The sequence below is a fragment of the Epinephelus moara genome, chromosome 5, assembly GCF_006386435.1.
Source record: "Epinephelus moara isolate mb chromosome 5, YSFRI_EMoa_1.0, whole genome shotgun sequence".
Taxonomy (NCBI): Eukaryota; Metazoa; Chordata; class Actinopteri; order Perciformes; family Serranidae; genus Epinephelus; species Epinephelus moara.
In genome coordinates this window covers 9564763-9581544 of record NC_065510.1, presented here as the reverse complement: position 1 = coordinate 9581544, position 16782 = coordinate 9564763, and the positions used below count along the sequence as shown (strand labels likewise).

General features: G+C 40.4%; 1 protein-coding gene across 1 annotated transcript in view; it reads left to right on the top strand.

The window, feature by feature from the left end:
* Window positions 1-5332, top strand: part of chrna8 (cholinergic receptor, nicotinic, alpha 8) — a 57101-nt gene extending 51769 nt beyond the window's left edge. Inside the window, exons 7-10 of the mRNA XM_050045189.1 lie at window positions 750-944; window positions 1492-1578; window positions 3079-3188; window positions 4204-5332. Of these exons, the coding sequence (XP_049901146.1) occupies window positions 750-944; window positions 1492-1578; window positions 3079-3188; window positions 4204-4788 (977 nt within the window). The 3' untranslated portion in view covers window positions 4789-5332. The remainder of the gene's footprint in view (window positions 1-749; window positions 945-1491; window positions 1579-3078; window positions 3189-4203) is intronic.
* Window positions 5333-16782: the final 11450 nt, after the last annotated feature.

Genomic DNA, 16782 nt, shown 5'->3' with positions numbered 1-16782 from the left:
AAAGGCTGTTCTCAAACAGGTGGCTGCCGTCATAAAAAAAAAAAAAAATTAATTTGCTGCAGAAAACATTTACGACTCAAATGTTTAGACAACAAACCACAACAAGCTGTGCTTTATTGTGATTTTGGACCAGCTTAAAATGTGCTGTTCTACACAAGGTGAAAACTGTGTTGGGAGGATTATTACTTTATATAAAAGATTACATCACTCTATTATGTACAGTAATCATTTAGGCAAGAGTGCATCGCTTTTTTTTCAGCGACAAGCTGCTTTCCACACTGTTACCAGGACAATACATTAATGTTGAAATCCTAATCTTCCTAAAAACACAACAACTGCTCCAACTGTGCTTAGTTAAAGTCTGGAATTTAGATTTTGTGGCATCTTTGAGTGACTGACATTAAATCCATAACCCACTGTATTGTACATGATGAAATAAAAAGGACAGGGGTGCATTTATCATTTCATTTTCTCTCTTTATGTCCAAGGATTCAAACCAGTAACTGTCTGACCACAAATCTACCCATTCAATCATGTTTAAATGCCACTAATAAACATGTATTAATAATGATTGTAAACTGATCCTCTCTGCCAACCGCTCAAACAGCCACAGCCGCACCATTACCACTTATTTTATAAGATCTTAAATATTACTCAGCCAAGCAGAACTGAGAGCTGGACTTTTATTTTACAGTTCTGTGTGTTTTACCTTTGATTTACACCTTCCCATCTTTTCTTTTCTCCCCCAGGTGTGCCGGCCAAGCGTAATGAGCTGTACTACGAGTGCTGTAAGGAGCCCTACCCCGATGTGACGTTCACGGTCACCATGCGCCGCAGGACACTCTACTACGGCCTCAACCTGCTCATCCCCTGTGTGCTCATCTCTGGCCTGGCCCTGCTGGTCTTCCTGCTCCCTGCTGACTCTGGAGAAAAGATCTCACTCGGTACAGGGCAGGACACACACATCAGTCCATCCCAGCACACATACACATTCTCTCACACTAACACAGAGGGACAGTGATTCATGATTACAATCATACATAGAGACAAAAATGTATTCTTCTCCCCCGCCTTGGTGATATCAGCCCACCAGGTCCCGACACTGTTGCTAACTCATTTATTTGTCATTACTCTATGCTAATGCTGGCATTATGACTGGGAATTAGCCTTTGAGTTGGATTTTACTCATTAGCAGATGAATAAAAGCTCCATTATAAACACAGCAAAGATAATCACCTGGACCCGAAAATGTCAGCTAGTTTCAAAACGCCATTCAGTGAGACGGGGTCAGAGTAAATATATAACTGCAAGTAATCCCTCGAGGGTAGAAAAGAGACTGAATATTCTAAAATAAATCCACAGCTGATTTCACCTATTTTGAAGCAACCAGCTGCATTTATTTTGAGTACTCTCAAGTCACCATTTAAGAGCAAACTAGGCTGTGATGAAAGAATTTATCCTCTGTGTTTCTGCTCTACTGTCGTCCTCCAGGCATCACAGTGCTGCTGTCTCTAACAGTGTTCATGTTACTGGTAGCAGAGATCATGCCTGCCACTTCAGACTCTGTTCCTCTGATTGGTAAGACACATTTCTGTTTTAATTGGTGCTCAGTGTGATTATTGTCTGGCTTTCAAAGTGATGAAAAACAAAGAAAAACAACTGAGATGGATCACAAAATGAGCAAGAGCTTATTTCCTAACAGTTAGCTATTTGTGCCAGACGTGATGTTTACTCATAATAATAGATAAACACTGGAAAAGGGCAAACAGCTAACCTGGCTGTTTCCAAAGGTTAAAAAAAATCATCTCTGCAGCTTACTAATTCCCTCAACATTTTCAGTGTCTTTCTATATACTTAATATGCAGTTGTGTAAGCCTGTAAACGTGTTCAAGTAGAAAGTATCGACCCAAAAATAAGCATAACAGGTCCTCTAACCACTTTGGGAAAATGAAGTGAGACAATGCAGAATGTGGGCAAGTATTCCACATTAATGGTCATGATTTTTAAAAATGGTGGTGTCAGTCTTTTTGCAAGGAAAATAAAAAGGTTATATTTCATGTATTTTTCACCTTGTACCTGAATCTGACCTTCATTAAGGAGCCAGACAGGCTAAAAAGTGCCATACCATAGTTGGTGGGTCAGTGTGGAGAGTTTTCCCCATTAACTATAGGTTAAACTGCCGAGATATTCACACCTCATATTCACCACAGGGCAGCCGTTAGCAGCTGGGTGTGGGAGGTTGCTGATACAGGATGTGGAGATTATCCTCAGAGCAGAGGACCAGTAGAGTTGCATGGAATGAAGCCATGCTGATACACACTACAGGAGACGAGGCAGCCGCCTATGACATGGGAGGGGAGGCTGCAGACAGAAATGCTGCTCAGTATCATTTGGCAGCTCAGTGATGTAAAACGAAGCCATTAGCAAACTCACCTTTATTGGTGTAGACATATTAACACATTGTAGGTGGAGCGGAACTGATAGATCGAAGACAAAATAAATACTCCTCAAGGTTCACAATGAGAGCTCCAATTATACTTTGACATGGAGGTGTATACAGAAGCATTTGATTGGTCCACCTTTATATGCGCTCACTGATATCAGAGCCAGACCAAAATAAAACATGACCAATTTTTGTTTAAAGGGGAACATATCTCATGTTTGTGTGTGTCTGTGTGTGTTTTGCGTGTGTGGTGGACCGGGTAGCGTGCTTGCCTACATGCATATGTTATGCATTTTCATGTTTCCGTGGCTGCAAATACCCGCGAGTGTGTGTCTGTGTTTTGGTTGGTTTGTACATTAGGAAGTAAAACGTTAGTCATCCTCCCACCACTCCCTGTGGTGGTATGACCTCAGGTCTGTTGACAGGGATAAACTCCCCACTGACTAACCAACCAACCAATGGACTGACTCGGCAGCAGTCCTGCCAAAATACAATGCTTACCTCTCATGTTTCTCCTCGGACTGTATGTAGATTCATGAGCTTTTCATTCAGAATTACACTTTTACACTGTATTAGTTGTTCTCTGTCACAAATGGAAGTTACTCTGCTTTACTTATGTGCCTTTTCTCCTCTAGCTCAGTACTTTGCCAGCACCATGATGATTGTGGGCTTGTCTGTGGTGGTGACAGTCCTGGTACTACAGTTCCACCACCATGACCCCCATGGAGGGAAGATGCCCAAATGGGTAGGTTAACAATAATTTTTTAATCCCAACAATTGCATTATTTTCAAATAACCACACAATTTAACTGTTTGTGAGAGACCATCATAAGCAGAAATATCCACGAACAGTGCAGTTACTTTGTATTAACTGTACAGTTATACAGTACATTTAGATTTATTTCTCAAGGTTTATTTTATCTTAAGGTTTGACAAAGCTTTGTATTACATGAAGGTTTCCACCAATATTAGTGATGGGCAAAAATGAACTAACACATCAGTATGTACTGGGTCAGCCTGTCAAATGTGTCAATGTGTTCATGAATCCCTGACTTTTCCCACTCGCCCACTAGCTGTTGTCATAGGGTACTGGTCACACTGCCTGCTATGGTGAGTGAAAGAGGGACTATCAAATTGGACTGGAGTCGAGACCACTGTCAGTCAAGGCCAATGATGCATTCACAGGCTCCTTGGATGGTCGTTTTTCCGATTTCAGTATTTTCTTGAGATTTAAGTTGTAATGCTACAAAGAGGATGTGTTATGTGTTGCCAAGAGCATTTAAACAACATGTTAATAAAGGGCAAAGGAAACAGATCAGATGAGCCACAAAAATGATCGGGAACTTATTTTTCAGATTATTCTGACACATGAATGCAGCACGGATCTGCAGAGGTAACTGGGATGTCTGCTACTTGAATGGCATGTCGTGGGATGCTGAATCAATACATTATAATGGATATTTTACCATTATCAATCAGTCTGCCCATCACTACCCAAAATATGAATCAAGATCATAAAAGCAATTCATCATTAGCAAGATTATATACTGTGAACTACACAGTTATTAAATAATAATGCACTCTATGGAAAGGCAAATATCACACTAACTGAAGTATGGGGGAGTAGAGGTTCTATTTTTTTTTGTATTTCTATCTTCTGGCCTCTGTCTGTTTTTCGTATGAATTTAACACTTATATTTTGGTCCTTAACTCACCAATCTGTCTTCCATCTCTCCACCTTATCACATCTTTTCATCCAGGTCCGAGTTATCCTTCTCAACTGGTGCGCTTGGTTCCTCCGCATGAAGAAACCTGGAGAGGAAAGCAGAGCAGCCATGAGCCCCCAAAACTACAAGTACTCCCACCCTCCTGCACACCATACCAGCACCAACAGCATTCAGATGAGCACCATACCAGGGCAGGCATCCACCCAGTCGACCACGACCAACGGGAGCATGAACCTGTACTTTGGCTACCACTCAATGGGCACAGACAACCCTGCTTTCCCACCAAGCACCGATTCGGGTGTGGTGGTGTGCGGCGGAGGCGGAGGCGGCCATCCAAACGGCTCCTCTCCACATGACATCCACTCAGAACAGACGCGGACTTTGCTGCTGGAGCAGGTTCCGGAAATTTCCCGGATCCTGGAGGAAGTGCAGTACATTGCCAGACGCTTCCGGGAGCAGGACGAGGGGGAGGCAATCTGCAGCGAGTGGAAGTTTGCAGCGGCTGTGGTGGATCGGTTGTGCCTGGTGGCTTTCTCGCTCTTCTCCATCATCTGCACCTTCACCATCCTCATGTCAGCCCCCAATTTCATCGAGGCTGTGTCCAAAGACTTCACATAAGGTTGATCTCCTCCCTCTCTGAGAGGAAAAAGAGAACTAACATTAAAAATCCTGACACGATTACAACTGTGCCACACAAGCCTCCCTGCTACGACAACGTGAAGCCACACAGTTACTTTAGAAGTGTTGTTACAAGTCACCAGAAGCAAACCTTTCCCTCTATCTTCACATATTTGTCAGTAGTATATGGTTGTTTGGAGATGATGTGATTTTTCCCATTCAGAGTGGCTCTCCTTGCTAACACTGCACATAAAGTATGCCACAGTATGTAGGAGGCTGAGGCTACATGCAGTATTTAATGATGTAGAAACTCACACTAATGCACTTTCATCTGTACCCCTGCTGTACCACATCATTTACCTGCCACCACCTGGGCTTCACATCTCATCAGAATATATCGCTAACATTCCCTCCTCTTACAGCTCTTTTTTCTGCTATTTTCCTCACTTTTTCCACTTCCTTTCCCATGTGTCATGCTTCTCATCTTCTACAAATGTCTTAATGTCTTCAGCAGTTACATACAGTACAGTCAGTAGAGTTCAATAAACATATTACGAATACCTTTTGCAGGCCTGTATTCTAGTGATTCTACATCTCACTTTATAATTATGGTGAAGCTGAGATTAAATCTTTTTATTAAGTTGTTGAATTTACTGAGAGCTACTGACCTGTTGACTCTGTACGCCTGTGCATCTCACTTCTCTTTAACTAGAGCTGCAACTTGTCGCTTTCATTTTAAATTAATACACTTATAATTTTCTTGAGATAGAGAAAAATGCCTGGTACAATTTTCTAGACTCAAAGGTGATGTCTTCAGATTGCTTGTTTTATTCACACAACAGGGAGTGATGAGGCCAGAGTCTAGATGCCAAGCTCTAACTACGTTCTGCTGTTGAAATAAACATTCAAGATGTAAGTTGTCTGACCACAATGGAGTGACACCTGCGAGCTAGTTCAGGCTGTCAACTCGAGCTGCATTGATTCATACATACACGTCATACGTCTACAAAACACACCTTCCCAATTTGGCAGTCTATTTAAGCTGCAAAATCTTCCCAGCTCTCCCTCTGCCTTGTCTATGCTGCTGCTGCCCTGCATCGGTACTGCTGCTCACTCTTTCAGCCCTACTTCTATCCCCAACATCCACGTGCAGGCTCCGGCTAAGGGGAGAAATATTTAATAATCACTCCCCAATATCACATGTAAAGATACCTGCGGGAAGCGATGAGGCCGTTGTCTAGATGCCAAACTCTATGTTCTGCTGTTGAAATAAACATTTAAAACATGAGTTGTCTGACTCAAACGGAGCAACGCCTGCAAGCTAGTTCAAGCAGTCAACTTCAATGATTCATACACATACATCATATTTCACTCTCCATATATTAGCTACAAAACACACCCTCCAAATTTGGTGGTCTGTTAAATTCATTTTTCAACCCAGTTGCCGGGAAAAAATATTGGCATGATAAATCTCTGCAAACCATGGACATGTTGAATTCATTGGTTAGATTACTGAGTATGAAGTGAGTACACTCTCCTATATATTCCAGTTACTTTTTGGCTGATGGGATGGGCCAGAAATAGAAGTGGGTAAACCCCGTATACTTGTACCTTCATTAATTCCCTTATTACATTTGACGTTTCAACAACGCTGTGGTTAATGTATTAGTAGTTTAGGCACACAAACAATTTGGCTATAGTTGGTTTTGTGGAGCTATTCCCACTTAAAAAGCAGTGATGTCTTGGTAAAAAACAACTGCTTTGATGGGTAGCAACAAAGCACCCACATTTGGCCTAAAAAGCCAATGGAAACACAACAATGACTCGCTAAATGACAATGGGTTTTGTTGTTTTTTTTGGTCATAAACAGTCAGTTTGACTGCAGCTTGGCAGGCGTCTCTTCTATGTGACACACCATCCACCATGCTTTCCACCTCCCAATGACAAAGTCAGCACATATGTCACTTTAAAAATGCTGATATAATATGTATGAAATGTGCAAATGTAATGGACTTGTGGTTTCCAGAAACTTATCATGCCAACACTTTCCTCTGGTCACTGGGCTACATATATGAAAAAGACAAGCATCAATTCCTGACGTTTGAGGAGCTGGAAACAGTGAATATGTTTGCTTGAAAAATGACTAAAACAGTTTGTTAATAATCAGAAAAAGCTACCGATTAACTGTCTCTTCATGGACTCATGTTTCAGCTCTACTTTAAAGATCTCCATCTTATCTCTTTTTTCCCATTTGTAGTTACTGGATTGGTCCTTACTCACCTCTTTCTTGCCTTCCAAGTCATCCTCATTATTTCCTTGCACTTCCCTTCTGGCACATCTTACATCCAGGTGGTTCTATATCCATAAATGTGAAGAGATTTTATGTGAAGTTTTACCATCGCAAGTAAAAGTCATACTTGACTATGACATCAGAGACATTTACAGTTTTGCTCTTTTCAAGACAGTTTATTAAAGCGTGAAGTAATTTCAGAGGGGATCTCCCAACATTTCTCTTTGCCATCATCCCTTGTGCTAAACAATGTAGTTAGTTAGCATATGATACACTCTGGCTATTTGTAAATCACTCACATTAATTAGCAATGTATTTTTCTTTTGAGAGTAATGTTTATCTGACTTGTGTGCAAGTTACACAATGTGCTGCTGTATTCGCAGAAAAGCTCACAATGAAGATAGCAGATCAGTGCAAGTAGTGATTGAAAGACAATATTTGTTCTTCTGAGGGATTTTTAAACAGATTCCGAGGGGAAATCACCCCGGTAGGGACACATTCGGTACTCATCTTTTGTAGTGCCGAGTGCTTTGTGTTTTTACTCTCTAATACTCAGCGAAAGGCAAACACTTTCTTCTCTAATCTCTAGCAACAACATGCAACAAGGATTACTGGGTGACCTTATGTAACAGATTTGTGTTAAACCTTCTCACTACCCGAGCATCCCCGCTGATCCTCAGTGGTACAAGATACGCATGAATTTCCACTTTTACGCACGCAAGTGCACTCGCAGACTTCTCCAAAACTCGCACATGGCCATTCTAAGTGGAGTTTTAAGAAGAACCGAGGGGGAATAAAAACATCAAAATGCTGGACACTGCGTGACTGCTGCAGAAACAGCCACTGAAATGGAATTCATGCTGTTACAGTTAATCAATGGGCCGAGTGAAGACAAACAGCTGCCACCCATCGACTAGCCTACCACTCTTTGACTCCAAGACTGTAAAGCATTTAAATGTCATGTCCACTTATAATGGACAAACAGGACAAGGTGAAGCCAGTACTTTGCAGAACTCTGTGTCCCTTCATTTTTTATCCAGCTTTGAAGTTTTAATCTTCATACCCCTTTTTTTATTTCCAACCAGAATGTGATTTTTTTTGTTTTAAACACTGCAAATATGGTCAGTCTTTTATGTAATGTAATGGTATTAGGTTAAAGGAATAGCTCCATGTTTAGGGTTTCTTGTCAAGAGCCGATAAAGATATAACTCTAATGTGTGTGTGGTTAATACAAAGCTACAGCCAACAGCCAGTTAGCTTAGCTTAGTGTAAAGACAGGAAACAGGGAAACACTACTTAACTCAATTAGTTGTTTTACTTATTCTTCTGTTTTTGTATGGATTAAACAGACAATATATAACTTGATTGCTTTAGTACAGTAAATATGAGACTACAGCAAGTAAGGGAGACCGGGGTTGGCTGGTACACTGCTACTTTCTGGTCCTTTAAAGGTCACAGCAACAAAGATGTAACATCAAAACCTACTGTGTTAAAACATCTGACAGTCACTAACTTTTTTTGGCAAGGATAACATTTTAGTTTTATGGTACAGTAAAAAAGTGGTCTGTGGACTAAATGCATTGTAAACTGTGTTAGACAGAGATACTGGAAAAGTGTTACTTTTAGTTAATAGACATAACAATCAGCTACATTTTGATATAAGATCTGAAAGTCTCTGACAAGTGATGTTTGCTGGCTAACATAATTTTCTTCACAAAGTTGGGTCAAATCTGAGCGTGGTTGGTTGGCACATGTTGCAAAATTAACAACTGTAACCGTATTTTCAGAGATTTAAACTATTTGATCGATTAAAAACAATATTTATCATTACTAGTCCATACCCATTGGGTACAGCATTCCATACCATGACTTAGTCATACCAAAAATTAGAAAAAAACAACAACATTCGGCCACAGGGGGAGCCACAGCGATCGGTCGCATTTCAGCCATTTTTAAGCATTTTTCTGCTATTATAGCGCCACCTAGTTGCCAATTAGAGTTACATTTCTCCAGTCACCTCGAGGTGTCCTGTTCTACATATCTACCACGTTTAGTAAAAATCAATATGGCGGTTAGGCCTAGATAAGAAATTAGCTCTCTAGCGCCCCCATTTTGTTTGATGGGGTCAATAATGGAGGGGTCCTCTCAGATTATGTGTGGTCATATGCCTACAAAGTTGCGTGGTGATCAGTGAAACCCTTGAGATGTTATACACCTTGCCCTCCGCAATATTCATTGCCCTATAGAAGCTCAGTTTTAGTAAGTTTTCCAACTTTTGCCAAGAGGGAACTTTAGATATTGGTCCCTAGATTATGTTCACAGAGTTTCATGCAGATCAGTCAAACTTCCTAGGAATAGATTGATTTTAAGTGTTTTTCAAAAAATTCAAAATGGCGGAAAATCTATATAACCGGAAGTTATGGGTTCTTTAAGCAAGGTTCTTTTTGTTCCTCATGAGGAGAGGTATCTCTGTGCAAAGTTTCATGTCTCTACGACATACGGGGCATGAGATATACCCATTCAAAGTTTGCAATTTCAATCGGTTTCTATAGTGCCCCCCTTTGGCCAACTGATGTAATATTGCTCCATTCGCATCCTCCCATGACCCTCTACCACTGTGTCAAATTTCACATGGATTGACCAAGTCAGTGAGGAGAAAAACGTGGAACAGACACACACACGGACACACCCACAGACACACAGACAGAGTTTTCGTCATTATATAGTAAGATTATCATTTTTAATGGTCAATGGCAAAGTAACTAGACATTACTATGAATGAGTTGCTTAAAAATTGTTTTTTGTAGATAAAATGGGTACATATAATACTAAATGCTCATGTTTCTGGTTCTTGTTTGAATTAATTGCTTAAATTGTTTCTACTGGGTGCCAACCAACCTTGTGACAGTGCTGGTTTGTACAACTGCACATGGATTTAAAAACAAATCACCTCATTTTTTTAGAAAACATCTGTGTACATTAAAACAGGTGAACTTATAACTTATACCTTAACCTTTTCATTTCCTGCTGGTTAGAATATAACTATGGCAGAGAGTGAAAAGTGTGCCAACAAACCCCTGCTTACTTTAGCTTGACACAGAGACTGGAAACAGGCAAAAATGACAGTAACAAGAGAAGTTCAATTCCTCTCTCATGTCTGAATGGTTAATATGAAGCTACAGACAGCAGCCAGTGAGTTTACCTGACTGGAAAAGGGGGGAAACAAAATGTATTGTTTTTACACCTCTGTTGTTGTAGCAAAAAGCAAAAAAAAATGTTTTTCCCAAAATGTACAATTCCTCTGATATTTGTCCATTTGTCGTTGAACATTGTGTAGATAACAGATTGCAAGTTGCAGGGGTTACTGTGTACAGTGAAGATGAAAAGCTGAGCACTGATGATCCGAGAAAACAAAGCTTTTTTTTTTTTGATAAAGGAACTCATGCTGGATTTAAATGGATGTAAATGGAAAGAGAGGTCTTGGTTGCTGTATGTATGTTATGTAATAGATTGAGGAATAATGCAAATCCTTGATCACTGACTCATTGGAGATGTAATGACTCGTATGAGATGTGGAGTGAGAAGTGTTTTCTGCATACATGTGACTCGGACTGACTTATGTAGATAGTCTGTGAGATAACCTGACCCATTTCTATTGTTACTCACTCATGTTGATGTCTATTCAGCATTTGATTTTCATGTGAGAGGCATTTATGGCACTAAAAGTGATCCAAGTGTGTCAAATGAAGAATATGGAAACTTGTAAATGGGACTTGCGGAAAATATGAAGAGAGAATTCGGTGTTTGGGATACAGTAAAACACATTCTGCTGCTGACAAGTCAAAGCTATGTTGAAGCTGAAACCACACTCAAAATGCAGTGTTGCAAATTCAATGCTAAAGAATGAGGGTGTGACCGTTTACTTTTGCCATGCTATCACATTTTTTCTTCGATCACCAGTGTTGTATTTTGGTCAACTTGAGTGTCTTTTTCTTTGTGGTCTGTGCCTCTTTGCTCAGTATGATTCTTTCTCCTTTGAAGGATGTACATAAATGCTCACTGTACATGACTATTTTGAGAAAAATAAAGGAGAAATGTGATAATTACTGGCACCTGAGTGGCCGACATGCTACTATTCACCAGATAATACATTTTAAAGTGCTTTCACTCACCAAAGTTGTCAGAGCATCCTGGGTTTCGACAGGGTTGATCTGACAGGACAGACATCGTAATGGCAGCTTGTCATCTCATGTGCTGGTTAAACACAGCATGTGATTATCATAATATTGTTCCCATACTTTACTGCCCTTGCAGTGTGTTCTCTTGTGCAAAGCTAGACAGCCACACAAGGCTTGACATTTCTTGTATTTTGGTGAAGTCCGGTTATCTCTTTTTTATGACTTTTGTTTGAAAATCTGAAACACTACAGAAATAAAAACACAAATCAATACAGTATTACTGCATAATTCCTGCCAAACTATAAAGCAAGAAAATTACTATACTGCGTGAAAACAGCTTACCAAACATAATAATGAGCTACTGCTGCAAATGCTGGCTAGCAAGCAAAACAACAATAACATTTATAACATGACATTCCTTTTAAAAATTCAAATGTCTGATAATTACAGACACATATTTCTTACAGACAAATCATCTCCAAGGCAGAGGCACATCAGAAATACATTTAGGAGCATGTGCTAACCTCAAGAAGGTGCTTGACAGATGAATTACCCCTACCTGACCAGTACATGGAAGCTATACTTTAATTTCTTAACGTTTCCTTTTTACTAATTTAACTTATAACTTATTTAAATTACTACAACCCGCAGATGTCTCTATGGGAAGTCTTTTTGAGCCGCAAAGCATAACTTGAGGGATGTGATTATACTGTTTGGCCACTTTGAAAATCGCCTTCAAAGCCTGGTGCACTTCCTGAGGGCCTGGTAAGGACTAGTTTGTTGTAAAATGACACAGTAAGTGAGATAGAAATGTCAGCAACTGAGCCCAGCATCCCTTATCTTGATTTATGAAACCTGGCAGCTCTCTGTATTGATCAGTTTTTTTGTTCCTATCCTTTTTTTTGTTTTTATTTTGATTGACAAAACAGAACTGACACATTTTTCCAGTTTCAACACCGCCTCATACTTACTGAAGATTGAACTATTCATTTGATTTCAGCTGTATATTTACATCTCAAGCACACTGAATCCAACCATTCAAAGGTTTTCTGTCTTGGGAACAGTATTTGTAAATGGTGTGTGTGTGCTCCATCAATAATGTGCCTTTCAGGTGTGCATGTGGCCAGATATAGTGGGATTAAAGTTAAAGGATAGGTTTCAGACTACTGCACGAAGTCTCTGCATCCAGAGCTGATAGATTGACGTGAGCTCAGACGTGAAAATGTAAAGGCGAGTCGTTAGCCAGGAAGGCTTAGAAACCTTCCTCATTTCCCAGCAGGAATGAATGACTGAGATACTGTGGGCCAAGTCAGGAGGGATCCAATCTCCTCACTGATATTAGACAGGACATTTGGCAGTTCATACCGGCAAACACGTGCGTGTGTGCACACACACTAAATGCTGCTCAGCAGAGTGATGACATGTTCAAATTGGTCAAATCTAATCTCAGGCTTCACTACGTGCAGACAGACAGCTGTTGGTGGCTGGAATTGTAGCACACTGTATCAACCCATGCAAACACACACACACAAATCCAAAAACCTTCCATTTGCCAACAGACCACGCAGACAGACAGCGCGTCCCCGCTCCACCCTGCAGACTGTCCTAGTGTTTTCCCTTCATTTTTCTGTTCCTGAGATGGAACAGACCACCTGGGTCGTTGGTGGTGGGGAGGGGGGAAGGGTGTAGTTACACAATCATAGTGAATAATGTTTGCTCTGTTTGGTGGCACTGTTAGTACCAGGTCAGCTGGAAGAGATCTCCACAGACTTGGTGCAGTTAGTGTAATGTAAAGACCACACACCTGCCCCTCCTGTGAGATCTATACTGCCTTTCGCTTTGTAGAATAATTGCCTGCACGCACACACCCTTCTGGTCTTCAGGTGGGGACTCTGCACTAATTCAGAGCCTGGTCATTTTTCTGCATGACTGGGGTGGAAGGCACATTCACGGCCTCAGATGCTGTTTACTCTGACCTGTATATTGTAAACTGTATGTAAGTGACAGTCTTGTCATTTAGATCTTTGTTCTGCCTACAGAAGATGAATATGAGTCTGAATCATCATGTCTAAATAGAGCTATCAGCACCCAGGTGTTGATAGCTAATGTGGCTATTTACACCCTGAGTGTATATTCATGGGCATCCTAGCAAGGTCAATATATGAAGTTTACATGAACAGGTCTTTTCAGCTACTCTGCTAAAGTTACTGTGTACAGTGTGCATTCAGCATCTTTATTCTCAAAACTAAAAATGATAAATCCAAAAATAAGCCACTAAAGACTGACACAGGACTCAAACCCCAGTCTACGTAAGAAAGTCCTGTGCTTGACCCATTCATCCACCACTTCTCACTCCCCCATGGACTGTCTCAGTCTTTATACTACATCACTTCACTCTCTGGCAGTACTTTTGTGAGCTATTTCTCATAAATTTACCACTTTAATCTCAGAGATTATCTAAGAATGCCTAGTACTAGCCCAAACCATCACCTCTTTGCCCTAATCCTAACACTTCCAACCTTGACGCATCAACATGACGAGTGGGATAAATAATAATGCGCTGTTGGGATGGGTGTATATAGCCAAATAGTTGCAGTGTGACGATGCTTACTCTTGCACACATGCATCTGTAATTATTATTAATTCATGCACACATTTATCCAAAAAATATTATTTAAAAATAAAAAAACAAGGATTGTTTATCTTCATTCTTGCCAAGACTTAGATAAGAGGATAGATACCACTCTCTCTCGTCTCTCCACTACATATGAATGTACAACCAGCAGCTGGTTATCGTAGCTTAGCAAAAATACTGAAACCAGGGAAACAGCTCTGTCAGAATCTGCCTATTAGCACCTCAAAAGCTCATTACACCGATTAACCTCCTTTGTTTAATCCGTAGAAAAACCGAAGCGTAAAATCAATAATTTGTGGTTTTACATAGGATTATGTGTTTGGGTAGCTGTTCTGTTTCTAGTCTTTATGCTATGATAACTGGCTGTGTACTGTAGCTGTAATCTGTACAAAGACCAGTGTTGTGGTTTTATAGGGTGGGGGGGTTTCTTGGCTCGGCACTGGAGTCTCTGCTCATTGCCTTTATGCTTAACTAAGCTAACCAGCTGTTGGCTGTAGCTTCATATTTATTGTATAGACCAGACCCCTGGGAAAGAGTGGCCAACTGTGTAACTACAACTTCTGGGTCCATCCTGTGATGCCACTGGGCCTTAAAAACGTTTTCCCATGGACTTACATTGGGAAAGGCTTCTGTAAATCAGTGGATAAATGTTTGAGCATCACAACCCCCACAAAATGACTTCATTTGGTTTGATTACACTTCAAAAGTCTAGAAAGGCCGCATGATTAAATCATTTTATCCCCACTCAAGATGGCTAAGCCAGAAGTTAAACACTCAGTCTGCAAAGTCTGTAGTGCACTTGCTCTATGAGCCCCACGATGCTCAAGAGGACCCGGGTAATTTTAAAACAGGGAATACAAACTTTTTTGGCTCCATGCACTACTGAGCAACTTTTATAGGAATGAATGGGACCCTGCCTCCAACTCTGTATCGTCATTGCTGTGGTGGAATTTTCAATGGTATCAATTGGTGCTGAATAACCTAAATGACTGCTGCCAACATCAATAAACCAACTGACAAGTCACAGTGAGAGCACAAGGCGGATCCACTGTCAATCTGTGGTTTTCATCATTTTAAACATGTTGATTTGTTGTCAAATATTCATGTTAACAGCTGTCCTCATTGTCAGAGAGCTGTTTTCATCAACTGCTTGCTTTGTGCCTCAGTCTTACACACTCATATCATTTATAATCTCTTCTCCTTTTCTTCGTCCTTTAGAAAAAAAAGTCAATTTTCCTTTGGACCCATCTGTTTCAACTATGTCCTCTTTCCTCTGACTTAATCCACAGGGAAGTGTGTGTGTGTGTGTGTGTGTGTGTGTGTGTGTGTGTGTGTGTGCAATGATGATAAAACAGTGTTAATCTGGTTTCAGAGTGACTGGGCATATAATCTTATTTACTCCTTCAATCCTTCCCCTCCCTTTTCATACAACTCATAACCTAACAGCAGTACAGTACATTAACAGTTATTCATAGTGCATAATCGTGGCACAAAAAGGATTGATCAGGAGAAAGTGGGTTAATAAAGGAAGTCAGGATGTCAGTGGATGTTGCTGTTGATGAAACAATAGCTGCAGAGATGCATGCATGTGTGAAGGCATTTGTGCAGTCACTGTGTGTGCAATTGCACAAAATGAAAACTGAAATGAATTTAACTGGATCACTGTGCTTTACCTAAGCCAGGAAAACAGGCGGGATATTTTTTAGCACAGAAAATCAGGTGCAGCAAGTCAAAACTGTCTGTTTTCACAATCAGTGTATGAAGGTGAGATTAATAAAATAGAAAGGTTTCACCTCTGAGATGACATGTCCTGATGATGTGTACTTGTAAGTCCCCACAGAGCTAGACAATTCATCACCATTTACAGCTTTAGCGAAGCCTGTGAATGGAATATAACACAATAGCTTCTGCTGCAGATTCCAATCCTGCACAAAAATAGACAGAGTAAGTTAGTCCAATGACCAAAGTGCATAGTAGTCTGCACATATGGTATAGGAGAGAGGAACAGATAGTAGCAAAGTGAGAGTGAATGTTGATCAGAAGAAAAGACTTGGAAACCAGGTAGGACCTCATATTAAAGCTGCACATTCATCAAACTTGTCATGACTCATTTTTATCTCTTCCAGCTGACGGATGTAATGAAAAAACTTCTACACAACATTTAACCATCTTATTTAACTCTATAGTCACTGTGTTAGAATTCAATAGCCTGTCTACATGTTACACTATTTTATAACTACTCTAAGTTTTATAAGTATCAGTAACTTACATGCCAAGAATAAAATAATATTCTTAGCAATACACACAAAGTTCTTCTTTCTTTAAACATTAAAGCACATACTCATGCTCCGGCAAATTATATTAGCACAAGTTACAGCTGTTATTGGTACTAAGGTTTGAACTCTAGACTGCTTTATCTACATTTATAGTAATGCATTAATAAAACTGAGATTTTCAAAGATAATACTTACTCTGTATCGTTCCATAAATCACACATTTTTGTCTTCTTTTTATTCATTTTTCATAATCGCTTATTCTGTTGGGGGCCGCAGAGGGCTGGAGCCTATACCTGCTGATGTGGGGCGAGAGGCGGGGTACACTCTGGACAGGTTGCCAGACTATCACAGGGCTGACACACAGAGACAGACAACCATTCACACCTACGGGCAACCCGAAGAAAAGTCACGCTGACATGGGGAGAACATGCAAACTCCACACAGAAGGGCTACTCCACCCTGGGTTCAGGAAGCCTCTTGCTGTGAGGTGACAATGTTAACCACTGAACCACTGTGCCGCCTTCTGTCTTCTTGTGATTTGTATAATTGTAAGGGAAATTACCACCGCTTGCATTGTTTAAATGAGATTTTTTGAGGCAATGATAAACTTGTGGA